General features: G+C 42.6%; 1 protein-coding gene across 1 annotated transcript in view; it reads right to left on the bottom strand.

The window, feature by feature from the left end:
* RAD52 (RAD52 DNA repair protein) overlaps positions 1-22291 on the bottom strand; it is a 31444-nt gene that overhangs the window by 2468 nt on the left and 6685 nt on the right. The window contains 10 exon segments of the mRNA XM_089919960.1: positions 348-416; positions 1788-1933; positions 2112-2139; positions 2142-2295; positions 10075-10150; positions 11004-11122; positions 12721-12788; positions 12971-13064; positions 13654-13755; positions 14834-14932. Coding sequence (XP_089776086.1) covers positions 348-416; positions 1788-1933; positions 2112-2139; positions 2142-2295; positions 10075-10150; positions 11004-11122; positions 12721-12788; positions 12971-13064; positions 13654-13755; positions 14834-14932 — 955 coding nt within the window.

Genomic DNA, 22291 nt, shown 5'->3' with positions numbered 1-22291 from the left:
CTGCAAGGACACAGGTCACAAGCAAATGCAGCATCAACAAACGAGGTGCTGGAAAAATAACAGGTCGTGAGAAGTGCCGTATCATGAATGCTCTATACGATGGCGTTTGGAATTTCTCTTTCCCCAACCCATGAAAGTACACCAAAGCCTCTCGCAGGTCTGGACAGTAGAGGCGCTGCCTATGTGTTATCAGTCAGCACTTTCTACAAAACCAACGGAAATGAAGATATTTTATGCCTCTTTTGAAATGTATTTGTGACGACGGAAAGTATGCAGCACAGTAACTTACAGACACTTGATAGGTATTTACTGATTAGGACCGAAGCCATTCCTTTAGCCCTCCTGACCTGGAAGCACGTCTGTCTGGGTGAGCGGCTCTGAAGCAGCAGTTCCGGCAGGTGGCACCGGTGGCAGCGCTGCTGCAGAGAAAGGACAAAACCACGTAACCGAGCTGGGCCGGGGGCAGCCTTGGAAGTGCGTGCAAAGCCACCTGGGGTTACACTCGTCGGCGCGGCCAGCAGAACTCGGGACCTTGCATCCTGGTCCTACCTACAGATCTATATAAAATAGGACTGACGATACTATATTCTTTCTTCTCATCAAACTGCGAAAAAAAACCCTGAGAAGTTTGTTTCTCCTTTAGCAGAAACGGAAGAGTTATTTTAGGCCGTTTTGTCCAGTTTTTACTATTTGAAGCTATAACCCTTGTTCAATCAAAATCTTAAGCAGAAATGAATATGTAAAACCAAGATGATGACTGTGTGATTCGGGGTGGGGGAGGTCCTGGAGATGACTCCTCCTCCACCCCTGACCCCCAGAGCTTCCGCAATGGTTTGGAAGCTGAAGACCTAGAATAATAATTCTTATTAAGAACATCCCCAGCACAGTAAGTTTTTTGGGGTTTTTTCCCCTACATTAACCTCAGCCTGCCAGTACTGCTGAGGGGAATTACAAAGAACTAAACATGAAGCAAGTCCTCGGAACCTTCTTCGTAATTTTTAGGGAGAAGGTGGGCAAAAATCCACTTGGTCTTTCTTTGTTTCTAGTCTCTGAGAAAGACTCCAAGAAAATCTGTATCTACTACTCCCACTGAACCTGGACTCTGAAATAAAAAGTTAAGGGATAAAGAATTGCCAAAAACCCATTCTCTTCAAACCCAACTTTGCTTTATGTTGAGAGACAGCTCAGGGGCTTCCCTGGTGGTGCAGTGGTTAAGAATCCACCTGCCAGTGGAAGGGACATGGGTTCAAGTCCGGTCCGGGAAGATCCCACGTGCCACAGAGCAACAATGCCCGTGCGCCACAACTACTGAGCCTGCGCTCTAGAGCCCGTGAGCCACAACTACTGAGCCCACGTGCCACAACGACTGAAGCCCGTGCTCTGCAACGAGAAGCCACTGCAATGAGCCCGCACACCACAACGAAGAGTAGCCCCCGCTCACCACAACTAGAGAAAGCCCCCGTGCACAGCAACAAAGACCCAACACAGCCAAAAGTTAAAAAAATAATAATTAAAAAAAAAAAAAAGCTCAGAAAGGCTTTCTCATGTACACGTGGCCAAAGTAACTGAGGCGAAAAGAAGCTCTGTCCCCTGAGACAAATAGTTCCAGGTTATGTCAGGCCCCATCTCCTTCGCCCAAAAGACCAGTGCCTTCCTTCAGTCACGGGGAATGGTGAGGCAGGACGTGACGGTTTGAGCCCGTGGCCGCCTCTGTGCTGTATGTGGACCCGACCTGCTGCAGAGTGGGGAGAGCAGTCGCCCCCAGAGCCCGTGCTCCGTCCTCTCACCAGGACCCTGCTTCTCGGCAGGTGGGCCAGACAGGGGTTCCTGCTGCTGTTTCTCCATCTGCTCCCGGAACCGCTGCTGCAGCTGTCTTTGCCGGAGCTTCCGCTGGTACGTGGCATTGCTCTCTGTGGCAGCGGAGGTCGGGCTTCTGCATCAGGAGAGCGACAGGGAGGTGAGTTCCTGAGCTAACTGGTGAGCAGCAACACACAGCTCCCAAGGGAGCACACGGGCCAGCCAGTGTGCTGGCTCTGAAGTGAAGGCAGGAGTGGGAGGCAGGGGGAAACACCTGGGAAGGAGCAGGGGCGGGGAGGGCACGCAGCCCGCACCCGGAGCTGCTGTCCTCGTCCCCTGCATCACAACGTGGTGGCTTGGTCTGCAAGGGGACGTCACCTCCTGTGGTTTGGGGGGTCCCAGAGTCAGGTTCTGTCGGCAGCTGCTATATCTGGCTTGTTCCACAGATGGTTCAAAGTCTTGTCTCTTTGCTTTAGTTAAATCCACTTCAAGAGGCAGCTAATGAGGGAAAAAAGGGGAGAAAACTTCTTCCAACTGCTCTTCCCCTTCCTCAAGGATCTAGATACCTGAAAAATGGCATTTCACAATCCTCTATCCATCATTCCTTCTAGGTCCTAAGAAGCTGGGACAAGGGATCCATAAGTTCAAGTCATTTTAATTATATGAGGAATAAAACAATTTCATTTTCCACCTATGCCATTATGTATGAATGAAGTTTTGATAAGGAATCATACTTCAGTTTTTATTGAGGGCAAATGCTCTGTAAAATCTAATTTGAATCTTTTCTCGGCAACCAGATCTGATGCCGTCTACTTTTTTTTTAATGGAAATGATCACACATCATCACACTACAGAAACCCAGAGATTTTTCACTTGGGAGAACTTCTCTCTCAATAATATGATGCTGATAGAATAAAGGAACATGAGGGATTGAGATGACTACATTTTGGATAAAGATAACATGAAAATGAAAATTATACTGTGAGATTTCATACTGACATTGAGAAGTAAATAAACAGGGCTTCCCTGGTGGCGCAGTGGTTGAGAATCCACCTGCCAATGCAGGGGCACGGCTTCGAGCCCTGGTCCGGGAAGATCCCACATGCTGCAGAACAACTAAGCCCGTGCGCCACAACTACTGAGCCTGCGCTCTAGAGCCTGTGAGCCACGACTACTGAAGCCCGCACGCCTAGAGCCTGTGCTCCGCAAGGAGAGAAGCCACCGCAATGAGAAGCCCATGCACCGCAACAAAGAGTAGCCCCCGCTCGCTGCAACTAGAGACAGCCCGTGCGCAGCAACGAAGACCCAACACAGCCAAAAATAAATTTATTAAAACAAAAAAAAAGAACTGGACAGTCATATGCCAAAGAATTAAACTGGACCACTTACACCATACACAAAAATTAACACTGGATTAAAGACCTGAAACCGTAAAACTCCTGGAAGAAAATACAGGCAATAAGCTCCTTGACATTGGTCTTGATGGTAATTTTTTTGTATTTGACACCAAAGAGCGAAAACAACAAAAGCAAAAATAAACAAGTGGGACTGTATCAAACTAAAAAGCTGCTGACAGCAAAGGAAACAATTAACAAAGTGAAAAGGCAACCTACTGAATGGGAGAAAAAGTTTACAAATGATGTAACTGCTAAAGCATTAACATTCAAAACGTATACAGAACTCATACAACTCAAAAGCAAAACCAAACCAAAACAAAACAATCCAATTAAAAAATGGGCAGAAGATCTGCATAGATATGCTTTCAAAGAAGACATACAGATGCCCAACAGGTACATAAAAAGATACTCAACATCACTCACCATCAGGGAAATGAAAATCAAAACCACAATAAGAGAGCACCTCACACCTGTCAGAATGGCTATTATCAAAAAGACAAGAGACAACAAGTGCTGGTGAGAATGTGGAGAAAAGGGAACCCTTGTGCACTGCTGGTGGGACTGTAAACTGGCATAGCCACTATGGGAAAAACTATGGAAAACAGTTTCCTGAATAAATTAGAAACTAGAAATAATAATAATTATAATAATAAATTAGAAAACAGAACTAGCACATGATGCAGCAATTTCACTTCTCGGCATTTATCCAAAGAAAAGAGAAACAGTAACCCAGAAAGATGCGCTCCCCCATTTGCACTGCAGCGTTACTTACAGCAGCCAAGACACGGAAGCAACCTAAGTGCCCACCGATAAAGACTGTAGTATATATATCTACAACGGAACATTATTCAGGCATAAAGAGGAAAATTTTGCCACTTGCAATAACATGGATGGATCCTGAGGACAATGCGCTAAGTGAAATAATTCAGAGAGAAAAATAAATACCATATGATCTCACTTATATGTGGACTCTAAACAAACAAACAAAAACTGAGCTCATAGATAAAGAGAACAGACTGGTGGTTGCCAGGGGTGGGGAGTGGACAAAATGGGTGAAGGGAGTCAAAAGGTACAAACGTCCTGTTATAAAATAAATAAGCTCTGGGGATGTAATGTACAGCATGGTGACTATAGTCAATAACACTGTATTGTATATTTGAATGTTGCTAAAAGAATAGATCTTAATAGTTCTCATCAAAAAAAACTGCATCTACGTGTGGCGATGGATGTTAACTACACTTATTGTGGTGATCATCTTGCAATATATAAAAATACTGAATCATTATGTTGTACAACTGAAACTAATATGCAGGCATACCTCAAAGATATTGCAGGATTGGTTCCAGACCTCCACAATAAAGCAAATATAGAAATAAAGCAAGTCGCACAAGTTTTTTGGTTTCTTAGTGCATATAACAGTTGTGTTTACACTATACTGTAGTATGTTAAGTGCGCAACAGCATTATGTCAAAAAAAAGCAATGTACATACCTTAATCAAAAAATAATTTATTGCTAAAAAATGCCAACCATCACCTGACAATGCAGTTGCCACAAACCTTCAATTTGTAAAAAATGCAATTATCTGTGAAGTGCAATAAAATGAAGCACTATAAAACAAGGTATGCCTGTAATGTTGTATGTCAATTATATCTCAGTTAAAAAAAAAAAAAGTCAAAGACAGAGAAATCTTGAAGACAGCAAGAGAAGAGCAAATCATCACATACTGGAGTGCCTGCCTAAGATTATCAGATTTCTCAGCAGAACTCTTACAGGCCAAAATGGAGTGGGATGATATATTCAAAGTCCTGAAAGAAGAAACTTAGCCAAGAATAGTGTATCCAGCAAAAGTATCCTTCAAAAATGGAGAAACTAAGATTTTTTTCAAATAAACAAAAGCAGAGCGAGTTCATTACCACTAGACTTGCTCTACAACAAATGCTAAAGGGAATCCTTCGAACTGAAACAAAAGGATGCCGGGCAGCAACATGAAAATAAAAAGTTCTCCAGTAAAGGTAAACACACGGGCAAAAACGGTAACCTGTATCATCATAATTTTGGTACATGGAATTTAAATGAAAAAAACCATTAAAATTATATAATGAATACAGATATTAAATGTAAAAACCATTAGAACTTTCATAACAATCTATGTTAGTGGACATACAATAATATGAAGATGTAATCTGTAACATCAATAACATAAAGTGGTGTTGTAAAGGACTAGAGTTTTTGTATGCAATTCAAGTTACCAGTTTAAAATAGAATGTTATAACTTTAAAATGTTTCATATAATTGCAATGGTAACCACAAAGAAAATATCTATAGGATATACACAAAAGTAAACAAGAAGGGAATCAAATCATGTTACTACCAAAAGAATCAACACAACACAAAGGACAGCAGTAAGAGGAAAGAAGGGACAAAAAAAAAAGCTAAGCTACAGGACATACAGAAAACGATTAACAAAATAATACTAAGCCCTCCCCTATCAATACTAAATGTAAATGGATCAAACTCCCCAACCAAAAGCCATAGATTGGCTGGATGGATTCAAAAAACAAGATACAACTACATACTTCCTACATTAGACTCACTTCAGATCTAAAGACATAACACAGGCTGAAGGTGAAAGGATGGAAAGAGATACTCCATGTAAATGGTAACCAAAAGGGAGCAGGGGAGGCTATACTAATATAAGAAAGAATAGACTTTAAGTCAAAAACTGTTACAAGAGACAAAAGAGGACATTCTATAATAATAAAAGGGTCAATTAACTGTGAAGCTATAACAATTATAAATACTTATATACCAAACATCAGAGCTCCTAAATATGTAAAGCAAACTTTGACAGATTTGAAAGGAGAAATACACAGCAAGACAGTAATAGCAGAAGACTTCAGTACCCTGCTTTCAGTAATGGATAGAACCAAACAGAAGGTCAATAAGGAAACAGAAGATTTGAACACTACACACCATATGGACCTAAGACATATAGAGAATATTCCACCCAACAACAGCAGAATATACATTCTCCTCAAGTACAAATGGAACATTCTCCAGGAGAGACCACATGTTAGGCTACAAAACAAGTCTTAAATTGAAGAAGACAGAAATTATACCAAAAAAATCTCTGCTGATCACAATGGAATGAAACTGGAAATCAATGGCAGAAGGAAAAATGGAAAATTCACAAACGTGGAAATTAGTACTTTCTTAAGACAACCAATGGGTCAAATAAATCACAAGGGAAATTAGAAAATATCTTGAGACAAATGAAAATGTTGAAAACACAGCACACCAAAACTTACATATGCAGCAAAAGCAGTACTAACAGGGAAGTTTCTAGCTGACACAAGCTAGGAGAAGATAGGAAATAAAGCTTAGGGCAGGGCTTCCCCGGTGGCACAGTGGTTGAGAGTCCGCCTGCTGATGCAGGGGACACGGGTTCACACCCCGGTCCAAGAAGATCCCACATGCCGCGGAGCGGCTGGGCCTGTGAGCCATGGCCGCTGAGCCTGCGCGTCCGGAGCCTGTGCCCCGCAACGGGAGAGGCCACAACAGTGAGAGGCCCACGTACCGGAAAAAAAAAAAAAATTATGAGAATACTATGAACAACTGTACACCAACAAATCAGAGAGCCTAGAAGAAATGGATACATTCCTAAAACACACAAGCTACCAAGACTGAATCATGAAGAAACAGAAATAGACCAGTAACTAGCAGAAGAGTGTATTAGTAAACAAAAACCTAACAACAACAACAACAACAAAAAGCCCAGGACTAAATGGCTTCACTGGAAAATTCTACCAAACATTTAAAGAATTAACACCAACCGTCAAACCCTTCCAAAACACTGAAAAGGAGGGAACACTTCCAAGTTCATTCTAAGAGGCCAGCATTATTCTGATACCAAAGCCAGGCAAAAACACTATAAGAGGAGGGTGGAAAAAAAGACACTACAAGAAAACTATAGACCAATATCCCTGATGCATATTGATGCAAAAATCCTCAATGAAATACCGGCTCACCAAATTTAACAGCACGTTAAAAGTATTATACACCATGACCAAGAGAGGTTTATTCTTGAAATGCAAAGATGGTTCGACATACACAAATCAATCAATGTGATCCATGAACAAAACCACCTGTTCATCTAAACTGATGCAAAAAAAAAAAGTCTGACAAGATTCGATATTTTTTTCATGATAAAAACATTCAACAATTAGGAATAGAAGGAAACAACCTCAACATAATAAAGGCCATATATGAAAAGCCTACAGTTAACATCATACTCAATGGTGAAGACTGAAAGCTTTTCCTGGAAGATCAGGAATAAGGCAAGGATGCCCACTCTCACTACTTCTTAACATATTGGAAGTCCTAGCCAGAGCAATTAGGCAAGGAAAAGAAATAAAAGGAATTCAAATTGGAAAGGAAGAAGTAAAATTATCTCTGGTTGCAGATTAGTTGATCTTCTATGTAGAAAACCCTAAAGACTCAACAAAAAAAACTGTCAGAATTAATAAACAAATTCAGCAAAGTTTCAGGATACAAAATCCACATAAATAACAGCTGTGTCTCTACACACTAATAATGAACAATCAAAAAGTTGAGACAACAATTCCATTTACAATAGCATCAGAAAGAATAAAATACTTAGGAATAAACCTAACCAAGGTGAAAGACTTGTACACTGAAAACTATGAAACACTGCTGAAAGAAATTAAAGAAGGCACAAATAGATGGAAAGACTTCCCATGTTCATGAACTGGAAGACTTAATATTGTTAAGATATGCATACTACCAAAGTGATCTACAGATTCAGTGTAATCCCTATCAAAATTCCAATGGCATTTTTTGCATAAATAAAAAAATTCACCTTAAAATTTATAAAGAATCTCAAGGGACCTCAAATAGCAAAAATAATTTTGAAAAAAAAAAATTGGAGGACCTCCTGATTTCCAAACATATTACAAAGCTTCAATAATCAAAACAGTATGATACTGCCATAAAGACAGGTGCGTAGGTCAATGTAATAATACAGAAAGCCCAGAGATGAATCCTCACGTATGGCCAAATGATCTTCAGCAAGTGTGCCAAGACTACACAATGGGGAAAGGAGTCTCTTCAACAAATGATGTTGGAAAAACTGAATATCCACATGCAAAAGAATGAAGTTAGACCTGTATCTTACATCATATACAAAAATAAATTCAAGATAGATTAAATACCTAAATATAAGACCCAAAACTATAAAACTCAAAGAAGAAAACACAGGGGAAACACTTCATGACATTGAATTTGGCAATGATTTCTTGGATGTGACACCAAAGTACAGGCAACAAAAAAAGCAAAAATATACAAATGGAGCTATATCAAACTTAAAAGGCAAGCTATGGAATGGGAAAAAACTTTGCAATCATATCTCTGATAAGGAGTTAATAGCCAGAATATATAAAGAACTCCTACAGCTTGACAACAAATAAATCAAATAGCCCAATTACAAAATGGGCAAAGAACCTGAGTAGACATTTCTCCAAAGATGATACACAAATGGGCAATAAGCACATGAAAAGATGTTCAACATCACTAACCATCAGAAAAATTCAAATCACACCCATTAGGATGGCTACTACCGAAAAACAGAAAATGGGGGCTTCCCCGGTGGCGCCGTGGTGGAGAGTCCGCCTGCTGATGCAGGGGACGCGGGTTCGTGCCCCGGTCCGGGAAGATCCCACATGCTGCGAAGCAGCTAGGCCCGTGAGCCATGGCCGCTGAGCCTGCGCGTCCGGAGCCTGTGCTCTGCAACAGGAGAGGCAACAACAGTGACAGGCCCACGTACCACAAGAAAAAAAAAAAAAAGGTTAAAATGGTAAATTTCATGTTATGTGTTTTTTACCACAATGTTTTAAAAACGGAAAAAAAATACAATATCCCTCATAAATATAGATGCAGAAATCCTTAACAAAATATTAGCAAACTGAGTCCAATTATATGTAAAAAGGATTTAGAAAAAGGACAGAAATGGAGTTTTTTTGTTTTTTGCAGGACGCGGGCTTCTCACTGTTGTGGCCTCTCGTGTTGCGGAGCACAGGCTCCGGACGTGCAGGCTCAGCGGCCATGGCTCACGGGCCCCGCTCCGCAGCATGTGGGATCTTCCCGGACCGGGGCACAAACCTGTGTCCCCTGCATTGGCAGGCGGACTCTCAACCACTGCACCAGCAGGGAAGCCCCAAGAAATGGAGTTTTGACAGCTGCCAACTGACACACACCTCTATTACGGGCAGCACAAGAAAAAGAACCCCTCAAGTACCAGAGAGGGAAGGCTGCCCAGGGTGGCGGCACTGCAGGGACCCAAAGAACCACAGGTGAAGCAGCCACACTCCACCAGGCAACAGGAATGCTCCGGAGCCTGACTGGCCCAGGCACGCTAAACTCCAGACCCCATTCTCCGAAGGCAAACGCGCAGATCACATGACACGCAACTACAGAAACAAGGGAGATCTAAACCTTAAAGACACCCGAGCTAAGGAAGAGCAGGAAGGTTGAACACGTGAGGCTCTGAGTGTTTGTAAGAAATGGCAGTGCTGCAAGGGATCTGTGCTCCTTCTGTCTCACAGACCACTGCCAAGCACGGTTCTCTCTACATAAGAGACAAGTAACACAAATGCTCCAGGCTTCAATTTCCTCATTGGTACATTAAGGTAATTGGTTCCTGCTGGCTCTTGTGTTCAAAGACGTCTGAAACACATTCCAGACCCTCTAAATAGCCAAGTCTTCACCTTTTCTCTCTCCGTCACCAACTCACTCGTGACACAGAAGCATCATCAGTTACTGCGCCTTTACTGCGACGCATTCCACCCCCCACTTGCAACATACCTGGTGTGGGAGCTTGTTTAGCGACCTCAGGTAGTCTTTGTCCAGAATACAATTCCCAAGTGCATTCCCGAAACTTCTACGGGTAAGAAAAGAGGGGAACGGGGTTGAGAACGTTATATGTGAATATCAGAGAACAGAGCTACAGCCTTTGTACAAGCTGCTTCTCAACACAGCAGAGGAGATGGACTCTGATAAGCATTCAGAACTGTTCATTACGCATGTGCATTAGGCGCTGAGAATACAGCAGTGAGCACAGCAGTCACAACCCCACCCGCAGGAGGGGCAGTGGGCACAGAAAGCCTGAGCAAGCGCTCACAAAATCGCACCAGCTATACCTCCCAACGCAGAACACGAATTCCACAGCAGAGAATGTTTCCCAAGGACTGCTCCAATTCCCCAGTAATAGTGAGCATGCACACTTTAGGGGCACAGACCTCCACGACCAAAGTTCTTTACTTGGGACATCTGGATGCCCCCACAGGTTATGGTGTTGCAAATTTTTAGTGCATGTTTTACATGTATTTTTCTGGTAATTCAATTCTCAAAGGCATCTATGACCCCAAAAAGGGTTAAAAACCCTGCTCTATGAAACTAAGTTAACTATGTTACATATACATAATGAAGAACTGTGTAGGTATATTAAAGAGAATGAGGAAACAATCTATGTGCTGTGTGGACAGGTCTCCAAGACACACAGCTGATGAGAGGGGTGGGGAAGGCAAGGTCAAGTACAGAACAGAGAACACAGGATTCTACTACTTATTCCCCAAAAAGTGGGCCCTCAGCATAAAGAAGCACTGGGGAAAGACAGAAGAGAGCAGGAAAACAGGCTGCACAGGGTCAAGGGTGGGAGGAAGACTTGTGTTATTTCGACTTCTGAACCACGTGGGTGTTACAACCCAGAGCTGAGAAGAACAGGATCTGCCTACCTCAGTGCTCGCTTCAGCCCATCGGTCACTGCCTCCTTCCTCGCCTTTTCCAAAGACAAGGCTTTGGACTTGAGGCCCTCGCTAACACCATAGCCCACGTCCTCATGATACGAACCATCCTGGGGACAGAAAAGGAGTTCAGGGTCCAACGTGAGGAGCTGCAGCCCCGTCCCTGGCTGCAGAGCTCTCCTCTTCCTCAAGCATCAGTGTTCAGACTGGTTGGACAGAGCCCAGGGCCTGGAACACAGGTGGAGTTGCCAGAGTCCATTTCCAGGGCTACTTCCTGGACCGGATCTGCCTAGAGATGTGCCTATGCTCCAAGTGCAAGACAATTCTCCTTCCTCTTCACATAACTAGGCACACACCTGACCCGCCCCACATCTTACTAAGACACATTACCCACACTATGAAAACCTCTGGGGCACCAAACCAAAAATTTGAGATATTATATTTAACAGATTCTAATGACTGGATAGCAAATCCTCTCACAAGTCAGGTGGCACCTGTTTCTCGGCTTCTACCAAAAGTAAAGGTGGGCCTGATCAAGCTGTTAGCTGACAGAGAGCTGAGTATAATGTTTGATGATAGCATTGTGATTTCTGATATATAACTCACAAGTAGTCAAAGAAATGAATGACACTGTAACGAAACTCGTTCATTCTCAGTTTGTTTATGTGAATAAGGTTTTCGGTAGTATTTATAAAAATAAGTCAGAATAGAATTAATGCTAAATGTTTAGTCTAGGAATAAGTAATATTAACTATGGATATACAAACTAACTGAATAGAAAAAAACAGCTCATCCATCTTATCAAGAAATGCATTTTCCATAAAATTTTATTAAATATAAATATTTTGATGTAGTTATGTTGTCTCTTCAACATAAACACAACTGACTAAATTGTGTATTAATAGCACCTGTAATATCAATAGTAACTCAATCCAGAAGAAATTTCTCAATAGTTAGAGCCTTAAAATCACTGGAAACTTATCCCCTAAAATTTTTACACACACACACACACACACACAAGTATAATAAGGTTATCATTAATAAAAGATTTTCAATCATATATCTTATATTAGGATAAAAGCCAGAGGGGAAGTGGAATGGAAATACGTGTTCAAGAAGGAACAACGTAAGATATCTGATGACCAAAGAATAACTTGCTCAAAAAAAAGAAAAACAGGGACTTCCCTGGTGGTCCAGTGGTTAAGGCTCCGTGCTCCCAATGCAGGGGGCCCAAGTTCAGTCCCTGGTTGGGGAACTAGATCCTGCATGCCACAGCTAAAGACCCTGCACACCACAACTAAGACCCAGTGCAACCAAATAAATAAATAAATATTTAAAAAGAAAGAAAGAAAGGAAAAGAAAAACAGCTTGCGCATGTATTATTTTTAAATGGATGACAGCACTTAATCCTCTGTGGTATTTAGAATACATTGGTACGTGTTAAAAAGATGTAACAGATTTATTTTAGAATGTAAAATTTTACAATATGCCAAAACATACGCCCTTACAACTGTTTATATATATGGTGAAAACTGAGTCAACTTAAAAACGTGCAAGAGAACAGAGTTCCTCAAAATTCTCTTAGGGGCACATGAGGGAGGATGTCTGAACAACCCCACCCCCTCTCTGGGCCCCGAGGCCTCCGTACCTGCTCACTCTCCCACCTGCCCCGTGCCTGCAGGCAGCACGTCCCCTCCATCACCCTCACCTTCAGCTGGACTCTCACAAACGCACAGACGCCCACGTAGAACTTGCCATTGTTAAGGTCAACAAAATCTAGGAGTGGGAAAGAGAACCAGTTGAAGAGGATACTGATCCCTGTGCCTCACCTGTATTCCTCCTGCTGGCGACTGAGCACACCTTCCCTAGGTCCTTGCCTACAAAACACTCCTGCCAGAAGTCAGCCAATGCCGAGGAAGGGAAACGAAGAAGCAGCCACTGCCAGGAAGCATACTCACCCACGTTCTGTTGTGTGATAGAGTGTGCCCAGCCATTGTAGCCAAACATCTCATTGGCCAGATTAATTACCCTGTGACCCTCGATGTAACACACCTGGAAAAAAAATTTTAAGAAGAAAAAAAAAAACTTGTTAAAATTCCTTGCCATACTTAAATGTGGATCAAAATTTACTTAATCTGGGCTTCCCTGGTGGCGCAGTGGTCGAGAGTCCGCCTGCCAATGCAGGGGATGCGGGTTCGTGCCCCGGTCCGGAAAGATCCCACGTGCCGCGGAGCTGCTGGGCCCGTGAGCCATGGCCGCTGAGCCTGCGCGTCCGGAGCCTCTGCTCCGCAACGGGAGAGGCCACAACAGTGAGAGGCCCGCGTACCGCAAAAAAAAAAAAAAAAAATTAATTTATTCCTTACCAGCTCTTTTGGCAAAAGCACCCTTAAACATTCCAGAGAATTTCTCAGTGAACTTAGTTCAAAGATCTTCCAGAGGAGCCAGTTAGAACTAGTGTCTTGGGCCACTGCTGATGACAGTGAGGGCTGGAACCCATCCCCGCCGAAAGACACAAATAAACGTCCACTAACAGTGAATGAGAGGCCTTCTGAATCCATGAGGACCAGAGAGGGAGTTGGCAAGTTCATGGGAATAGTCGGCGTTGTGGGTGCCCACTTTTCAAGCACGTAAACTCTCTCACCTTCTGGCCTCCTCCAGCCACGCGGCTACTTATGTATTCTGGGCCCAGCCTCTGCCTCAGAGCATTCTGGATGGCCTGGTACTCTTCTGCTGTGTATTGGTACTGTAATCCACAAAGGGAAAATTAAACTGACATTTCCACCATTGCTTATCAGCAAGTCCCCAACTTTTTGGTCTCCAGACCCCTTAACACTCTTCAAAAGTACTGAGGGTCCTATGAGCTTTTGTTTATGTGGGTTATAGCTATCAATACTAGGAATTAAAAATGAGAAACTGCAGGCACACATTCCAGTAGCCATCAGAGCAATGGTGTCAGCACATGCTATGCGCTCTCTGGAAAGCACCCACTCACGAAGGAAGGAGAGTGAAAAAGGCACAGAGTACTTTAGTATTATTATGAAAATAATTTTGATTTCACAGACTCTGAAAGGTCTTGTGGACCCCCAGGGGTCACTGGACCACATTTTGAAAACCACTGCCTTAGATGTTACCAATATGTTACCATCCCTACAAAACTTTCTCGAGCCAGAACTGGGAAACTGAAACTTCCCTCCTCGGAGTCTATATGACATGTATGTAGGCAAGGGAGCAGGAGAGGAGAAAACATGACAGGAAGCCCTGCTTCCATTTGTCCTCTTCTCTAGTTCAACAATTTTCCATCCTACACATAGAGAAATATACTCCTACTTGTTTAGATTTTCATCCCCTCAATACTCTTCCCCTTGCCCTGAATAAATACACACAAATAGATTTCTGGTAAGACAAAGACAGAATTTGGGGGGACAAAGCAAGAATCTCCCTTATATGCACAGAATATCTCCACAAAGAGTACAACACCAGAAACTTTGGATGCCTCCAAAAAAGAGATCTGGGTGACAGACATGTGGACAAGAGTGATAGGAAATAGTGAGACTTTTTACATACAGTCTGTTTCATTTTGAATGTTACAGCATATGAAAATGTAATCTGTCCAAAAAATAAATAAAATTTAAATCTAAATGTAACCCCCAGTGCTGCTAAAGTTCCAAAATGCCCTCAGAGCTTGTCAAAGACTCCCAAATGATGCACTTAAATGAAAAAAAAAAAAAGTTTACATGTATATGATGGTGCTCTACCAATGGCTTCCCCATACCTTTTTCACTCAACCTCATTCCTTCCAGGTATGAAAAAAACACATGTACCTGACCAAAGCATAATACAGAGTTGCCACCAGCAGGATGGCTGTCACGGCCGCTAAGAATTGCTTCTTCAGTCCCAGACATGTTGATCCAGGTTGACCTCTAAATAAAAAGAAGATTAAAAAAATGATCTCAAAGAATGCTAGTGGTAAAAGGCAAGAGCCTCTACTAAAAATCAGATGAAGTAACTTTCCTTGCATACTTTAAACACTGACCCAGTCAAGGGCCAAGTTCCTCAGTGCTTAGCTATCACCTAACAAACGACTTAAAATCCTTTAGGGTCTGCTTCTACCTTTCTGCTAAAATTTTGCTAGCGTGGTGGTGCTATTAAAGGTGATTTTTACAATAAGAATGTATTGTATGTTATAATTACAATGTTCGTAATTGAAAAAGTCAGAATTACAAAAGCGTGCTAGGGGAGATTACGACCACCTGCTATATGGGCATCATGACCCTGACCTCTGTGGGGTTGAAGAGGAAACAGAGGCCACGGTAGCTGAACTGCTGTCGCGGAGCCAACACGCCAGCAGGCGGGAGTGTAACAGACACGACGCGATGGAAGAGCCAGATGGCACAGAAGACCCCGTGTTCAGAAAGGGTACAGCATTAAACCATTAGTAGTCCCTGCAGTTTATCGCCTGGGACCTTGTTACAGACGCACATTCTCAGGCCCCACCTCAGACCCACTGAATCCAAAACCAGAGGTGAGGCCCATGTATGAGTGCTGGGCCAAGCCCACCCCGTGATCCTGACACAAGCTCCAGTTTGAGAGCCACTGCATTAGACTGAGACCACGCAAGTGTGCAGTCTATTAGAAAAGAGAATTACCCTCAGAAAAAGCAGCTGCAGATGGCTGACCCGCTACCTGAGTGCCCCACCCGCTGCAGACCCTAGGAAGTTGGGCCTCAGCACATCTGCATGCTGTACGTCTTCAGCTTGCTCACTCACAGTAGGACCACAAATCTATGAGCGTCAACCAGTATGACTCCCCACGCAGCGCTCCAAGACGGTGTTTAAGAGCTGACATTCCAAGTGGTGATTTCTGGCTCCATCACCCACGAGGTCTTGACCAAGAGAAAAATCACATCATCTCTCTAAATGACGTTTCACCATCTAGAAAATGGAGATAACAACAGTATCTACATTTCCTAGGGGTTCTGTAAAGATTAAATGAGAAACTGCATAAAAACTGCATTAATGCAACTAGAGATTATCATACTAAATGAAATTAAGTCAGAAAGAGAAAAATAAATATCATATGGTATCACTTATCTGTAGAATCTAAAATATGACACAAATGAACCTATCTACAAAACAGAAACAGAAACACAGACATAGAGAACAGACTGGTGGTTGCCAAGGGGGAGAAGCTTGGGGGAGGGATGGAATCGGAGGTTGGGGTGAGCAGATGTAGGCTTTTATATATAGAGCGGATCAACAACAAGGGCCTACTGTACAGCAGAGAACTACATTCAATATCCTATGAGAAACCATAATGGAAAAGAATATAAAAAAAAGAATGTGTGTGTGTGTGTATATATATAAAACCGAATCACCTTGCTGTACAGCAGTAATTAACACAACGTTGTAAATCAACTATACTTCAACTTAAAAAAACACTACATCAGAAGAGTGCCTGGCACGTGTGAAATACTAAATAAATGTTAGTTATTGCTAAGTTCTTGTTAACTTTCTTACATACATTATGATGGAAATGCAGAAAACTAAATGATCATACAACATTACCTTTCGGCTAAGAAATGGTAAATTTATTTATAATCTTGCACTAAAAAGTAGGATAGTGGCCTATACTAGGTTAGTCAATAGTGTCTAAAATTGTTAAATCAAGAAATAGTGGAATGAGGACATTACTTAGAACTATAAATGCCAGAAAAGACAAGTAAAAGAAAAAAACAGCTCTTAGGAGTGGTGCTGGCGTGAAGAACAGTGCAGCAGGGCTCGCCTTTCTAAAAATAAAACTTTTAGTGCTATTTCCTTTTCAAATATGTGCATGTGTTATTTTAATAAAAATAAAAACTTAAATGCCTGTTCCATAAAGCAGGGGTCAGCAAACTTTTTCCATAAAGGGCCAGAGAGTAAATATGTTAGGTGTTGCAGGTTATATGGTCTCTGTCACTACTTCACTTTGGCATTTTAGCGTGAAAGTAGCCATAGACAATACATAAATGAATGGGCGTGGCTGTGTCCCAATAAAACTTTATTACACAAATGAACTTATTTACAAAACAGAAAGAGACTCACAGACTTAGAAAACAAACTTATGGTTACCAGGGAGGAAGGCCGGCGGGGAGGGACAGATTGGGAGTTTGGGACTGACATATACACACGGCTATATTTAAAATGGATAACCAACAACGACCTAAAGTATAGCACAGGGAACACTGCCCAATATTCAGTGATAACCTAAATGGGAAAAGAAATTGAAAAAGAATAAATACATGTATAACTGAATCATTCTGCTGTACACCTGAGACGAACACAACATTGTTCATCAACTATACTCCAATATAAAATAAGAATTTAGGGACTTCCCTGATGGTCCAGTGGTTAAGACTCGGTGCTTCCACTACAGGAGACATGGGTTCAATCCCTGGTCAGGGAACTAAGATCCTGCATGCCACATGGCATGGCCAAAAATAAATAAATAAAATAAAAACTAAGAAATAAACAAAAACTTTATTACAAAAAGAGGTGGCAGATTTGACCCATAGGTCACGGAGTGGGATACTAAAAAGTTGTAGGTGAACAGGATGTTCACAAAGTTTCAAATGAGAGCCTATCTGGTTATCTGTTAAAAACAAGGGTATACACTGCAAATGTACTAATGCCACTGAACTGCATGCTTAAAAATGGTTAAAATGATAAATTTTACATTATGTACATTTTACCACAATTTTAAAAAAGGAGGGGAATAGCTTAACACAGAAAAGATTTCTATCTTACTCATGAAAGATTTAATACAGTCTGGCGGCCCTGTCCATCTTATAGCTATGCCGTCTGGCATGTGTGACTCCTGAGGTCATCACTGCAGGGGTAGGCAGAGCTGGAGCAGTCACACCAGCTCATAGCTGCCTTAGCTGTGACATGCATCACTCTGGTCACAGTTCCCTAGACAGAACTAGTCACACGGCCCCAGAGGCTGGGAAATGTAAGAAGGCATTTAAATATTTGGTGAGTACTGTCTCTACCACATCCATTTCTCCCCACTCCAGTATGAGCCCCTAGAAGGTGGGGGGTTCTTCCTGACTCTCTGTGGCACCCCCAGGGCCTAGCACAGTACCTTGCTCATAGTAGGTGGTCAGGAAGGGGAGTGTCTGAATATTAAATGAACAGATACACCAGTGAATGACAGAAATACACAATGCAGGATATATAGACAAAGTATATTTAATTCTAGAAACTAATTTTATAAGGCAGCAGTTACACTTCTCACATTTAAAAGGCAATTTGTTTCTACTTTTCTAAACAATCTTATAAGATTCAATATATTGAAAAAAGGACAACTAGTCTCTGTCTATAGACTAAAACATGAAATTATTCTTTTTTTAAAAATGTTTATTTATTTATTTTTGGCCACGTTGGGTCTTTGTTGCTGCGCGCAAGCTTTTCTCTAGCTGCAGCGAGCGGAGGCTACTCTTCGTTGCAGTGCGCGGGCTTCTCATTGCGGTGGCTTCTCTTGCTGTGGAGCACGGGCTCTTGGCACGCAGGTTTCAGTAGTTGTGACTCACAGGCTCTAGAGCGCAGGCTCAGTAGTTGTGGCGCATGGGCTTAGTTGCTCCATGGCATGTGGGATCTTCCTGGACCAGGGCTTGAACCCATGTCCCCTGCATTGGCAGGTGGATTCTTAACCACTGCGCCACCAGGGAAGCCCTGGAATTATTCTTTTTGCCAGTTTTAACTTTGGAAAAAACGCTTACTGTTCCGCCTCCCTTTCTAAAACTGTCCACAAACCATTTTCCTGTTATAAAATTAAAATGTCTTTATTGTAGAAAGCTTTAAACATATCAAAAATATGGGAAGAAGTAAAATGTGGCTGGATTCCCACCAGCAACAGATAGCTGTTATCCTCTTCACATATGACTGTGCTTGTGTATGTGTGTTTTATGTGTATGTACATGCGTATCTGTTAAACCAAAGTAGATTCCCAATGTATCAGGCATATCTTATGCAGGACCTCAAGTCTTGGCCCTGCCTGTCTCTGAGGCCTCAGACCACTGTCTCCACCCTGGCTGCCATTAGGAGGACCACATACGCGAGGGTCCCGACCAGCAGCACACGGGCACAACCCTACGGCCCCTACTTCCTGCTCACAGGGATGCCTCTTACCTCCCACCCTTGGCCTCGCTCCTGCATTTGAGGTGTGAGAACCCGTGGGACCCACCTGATGCCCACACGTGCACAACCTGCACACCTGGTGGAGCTGAGGTGCCACGGGGCAAACCTTCTACCAGGGAGACAAAGGCGCTGAGGAGTAGATCCTCTCCTCTCCTCATTTAGGAGGCTGTCCTGGGGTGTGGCACCTTATACCTCCTCCAGGGAGACAGCTTAAGGAAACCAAGCAATCAGCTGTCCTTGTTACCAAGGGGTGGCCAGCCTGGAAATGCACGCTTGAACTGACTTCGTCTCCATCTCTCCTCAATCCCCTTCTCCTTCACTTCTGCTTCCTGGAATTGCACTTCCTAAAAAAATAATACCACATAAGCTTTTGCCTCAAGCTCTAGGTCCCGGGGTCCCCAGGCCTAGCCGACACTAGGGGCGCTGTGCTAACTGTCCCATCAGCTCTCACCGCAACAGCACACGCCCAGCCTAACTTCCACACGCCAACACCTGCATCTCTACCTGGGGGCTTGCTTGGCATCGGGCCCATTCTGCACCTGTTCAGGGTAAGCCGCAAGTACCAGAGAACGGATGCCCCTGGGAGCAGCCCTCAGTGACTGACTAAAGTTTAAAGGAACTGGCTAAAGTTTAAAGACCCTAGATTTCTCACCCCTTCTGTGGGATAAGCTAAGCCGTGAGTTCTGCGCTGGCTCCAGGCTCCTGGTGGAATCAGCTTGGGTTGCACCCTTTGTTGACTGCCTTTTCTGTCCCTTCTCACTGCCTCTCTGTTCTCCCAGTATGTCCTGAGGTCAGTCCCCAAATAAACTACTTGCACTTGGAGAAAAAATGGAGAGGGGCAAAAGACACCCTCACAATGGAGAAATCTGGCAGCCACCTTGACCAAGCAGTCAAACATAATAATATCACCAACATCTCTACCAATCTAATCGTGGCTCTAATCATGAGGACATCATCAGACAAGCTGACATCTACCAGGCCTGAACTCTTCAGAAATATCAGTGCCTCAAAAAACAAAACAAAGCAAAACAAAAAGGACAGTGAACTCTTCTAGGTTAAAGGAGACTAAAGAGACAGGACGACACACTGTGTGACCCTTTATAGGATTTTAGATCAGAAAAAAAAAAATCTGTGAAGGATATGACTAAGGCAGTGGAGGAAGTCTGACGATGAACTGCACTCTGGACAATGGTCCTGTGTCACTGCTACAGGTCCTGAGTGTGATAACTATCACGGTCATATAGGAGGATGAACTTGTTACTAGGAGACACATGACGAGGCATTAGAATAAACTGTCATGTTTTCCGCAACTTACTCTCAAATCATTCAACTAATAAAATGTGTGCATGTGTAAAGACAGGGAGAGAAAGAGATTAAAGTAACAAACCTATGAATCTAGGTGAAGGATATGCAGGCATTCATTGTATAACTTTCCTAGAGGCTTCAAATTTTTCAAAATAAAATGTTAGGAAAGAAAAAAAAATGTTAGGAAAGACTTCCTGATAGCCAAAGTTATGGCAGCTACATAAATCTAAATATCCCAATACATCTGCCAAAAACTATATGCACCAACAAAAGGAACAGATAAAAACCACAAATATCCTGTATCTCCTAACACAATTAGAAGACTGAAAATGGAAGTTTCAAATTGCCTAGAAGTAAAAAAATATATATATCAATTTCTGGTGGAGATAATTCTTGAACTCTCATCTCGACTTTTTGAGAAGAGCAAGGTGGGACCCAGATGGGAAGAGAAATGCATAGAAGGGAGAAGAGGAGGATGGAGAGCCCAAGATAGAACTAAAATCACTCCCGGAAAATGAAGACCCACACTAAGCATGAAGATACCGACGAAACATTCTGGGAGATGAGTGCAGCCTATGGAGAAAGAGACAAGTGTATGTACAACTCGGTGAGGCAGAACTGGCAAGGCGGGGCTTCTGAGAAGAAGGAAAAAGGAATGACGGATGCCCTTTGAGACTGTCCTGTGAAGGGCAAAAAGGGGGAAATTCAGGATCCTATAAGACAAGAGAACATTTAAAAGTCAAAGGATATATAACCATCTCCCCCCAAATGCCTTCTAATAAAGAAACATACTCACTACACTTACAAAAGAATAAGGGGACTTCCCTGGTGGCTCAGTGGTTAAGAATCCTCCTGCCAATGCAGGGGACATGGGTTCGATCTCTGGTCCGGGAAGATCACACATGCCGCGGAGCAACTAAGCCCGTGCACCACAACTACTGAGCCTGCACTGTAGAGCACACAAGCCACAACTACTGAGCCCGAGAGCCACAACTACTGAAGCCCACACCCCTAGAGCCCGTGCGCCACAAAGAGAAGCCACCGCAAAGAGAAGCCCGTGCACCGCAACGAAGAGTAGCCCCTGCTTGCCACCACTAGAGAGAAAGCCAGGGCCCAGCAACGAAAACCCAACGCAGCCAAAAAATAAATAAATAATAAAATTACTAAAAAAATAGGAAATACTCGAAGTATAAATCTTGTAAATCACCCCAAACTGTCAATCCTGTTCACAAAATGCAAAATTAGATATAAAAAAGAACTTAAGATAGCTCAATAGTGAACTTCAGATACTTCAAAAGACCCTAACACCACACACAAAAATAAGCTCAAAATGGATTAAAGACCTAAATGTAAGGCCAGAAACTATTAAACTCTTAGAGGAAAACATAGGCAGAACACTGTATGACATAAATCACAGAAAGATCCTTTTTGACCCACCTCCTAGAGAAATGGAAATAAAAACAAAAATAAACAAATGGGACCTAATGAAACTTCAAAGCTTTTGCACAGCAAAGGAAACCATAAACAAGACCAAAAGACAACCCTCAGAATGGGAGAAAATATTTGCAAATGAAGCAACTGACAAAGGATTAATCTCCAAAATTTACAAGCAGCTCATGCAGCTCAATAACAAAAAAACAAAAACCCAATCCAAAAATGGGCAGAAGACCTAAATAGACATTTCTCCAAAGAAGATATACAGACTGCCAACAGACACATGAAAGAATGCTCAACATCATTAATCATTAGAGAAATGCAAATTAAAACTACAATGAGATATCATCTCACACCAGTAAGAAT

The sequence above is a fragment of the Delphinapterus leucas genome, chromosome 11, assembly GCF_059928025.1.
Source record: "Delphinapterus leucas isolate spDelLeu-1000000601 "Yukka" chromosome 11, BTC_Dleu_Yukka2, whole genome shotgun sequence".
NCBI lineage: Eukaryota > Metazoa > Chordata > Mammalia > Artiodactyla > Monodontidae > Delphinapterus > Delphinapterus leucas.
Note: the sequence above shows the minus strand (reverse complement) of the source record. Positions and strands in the feature narration are given on the sequence as shown.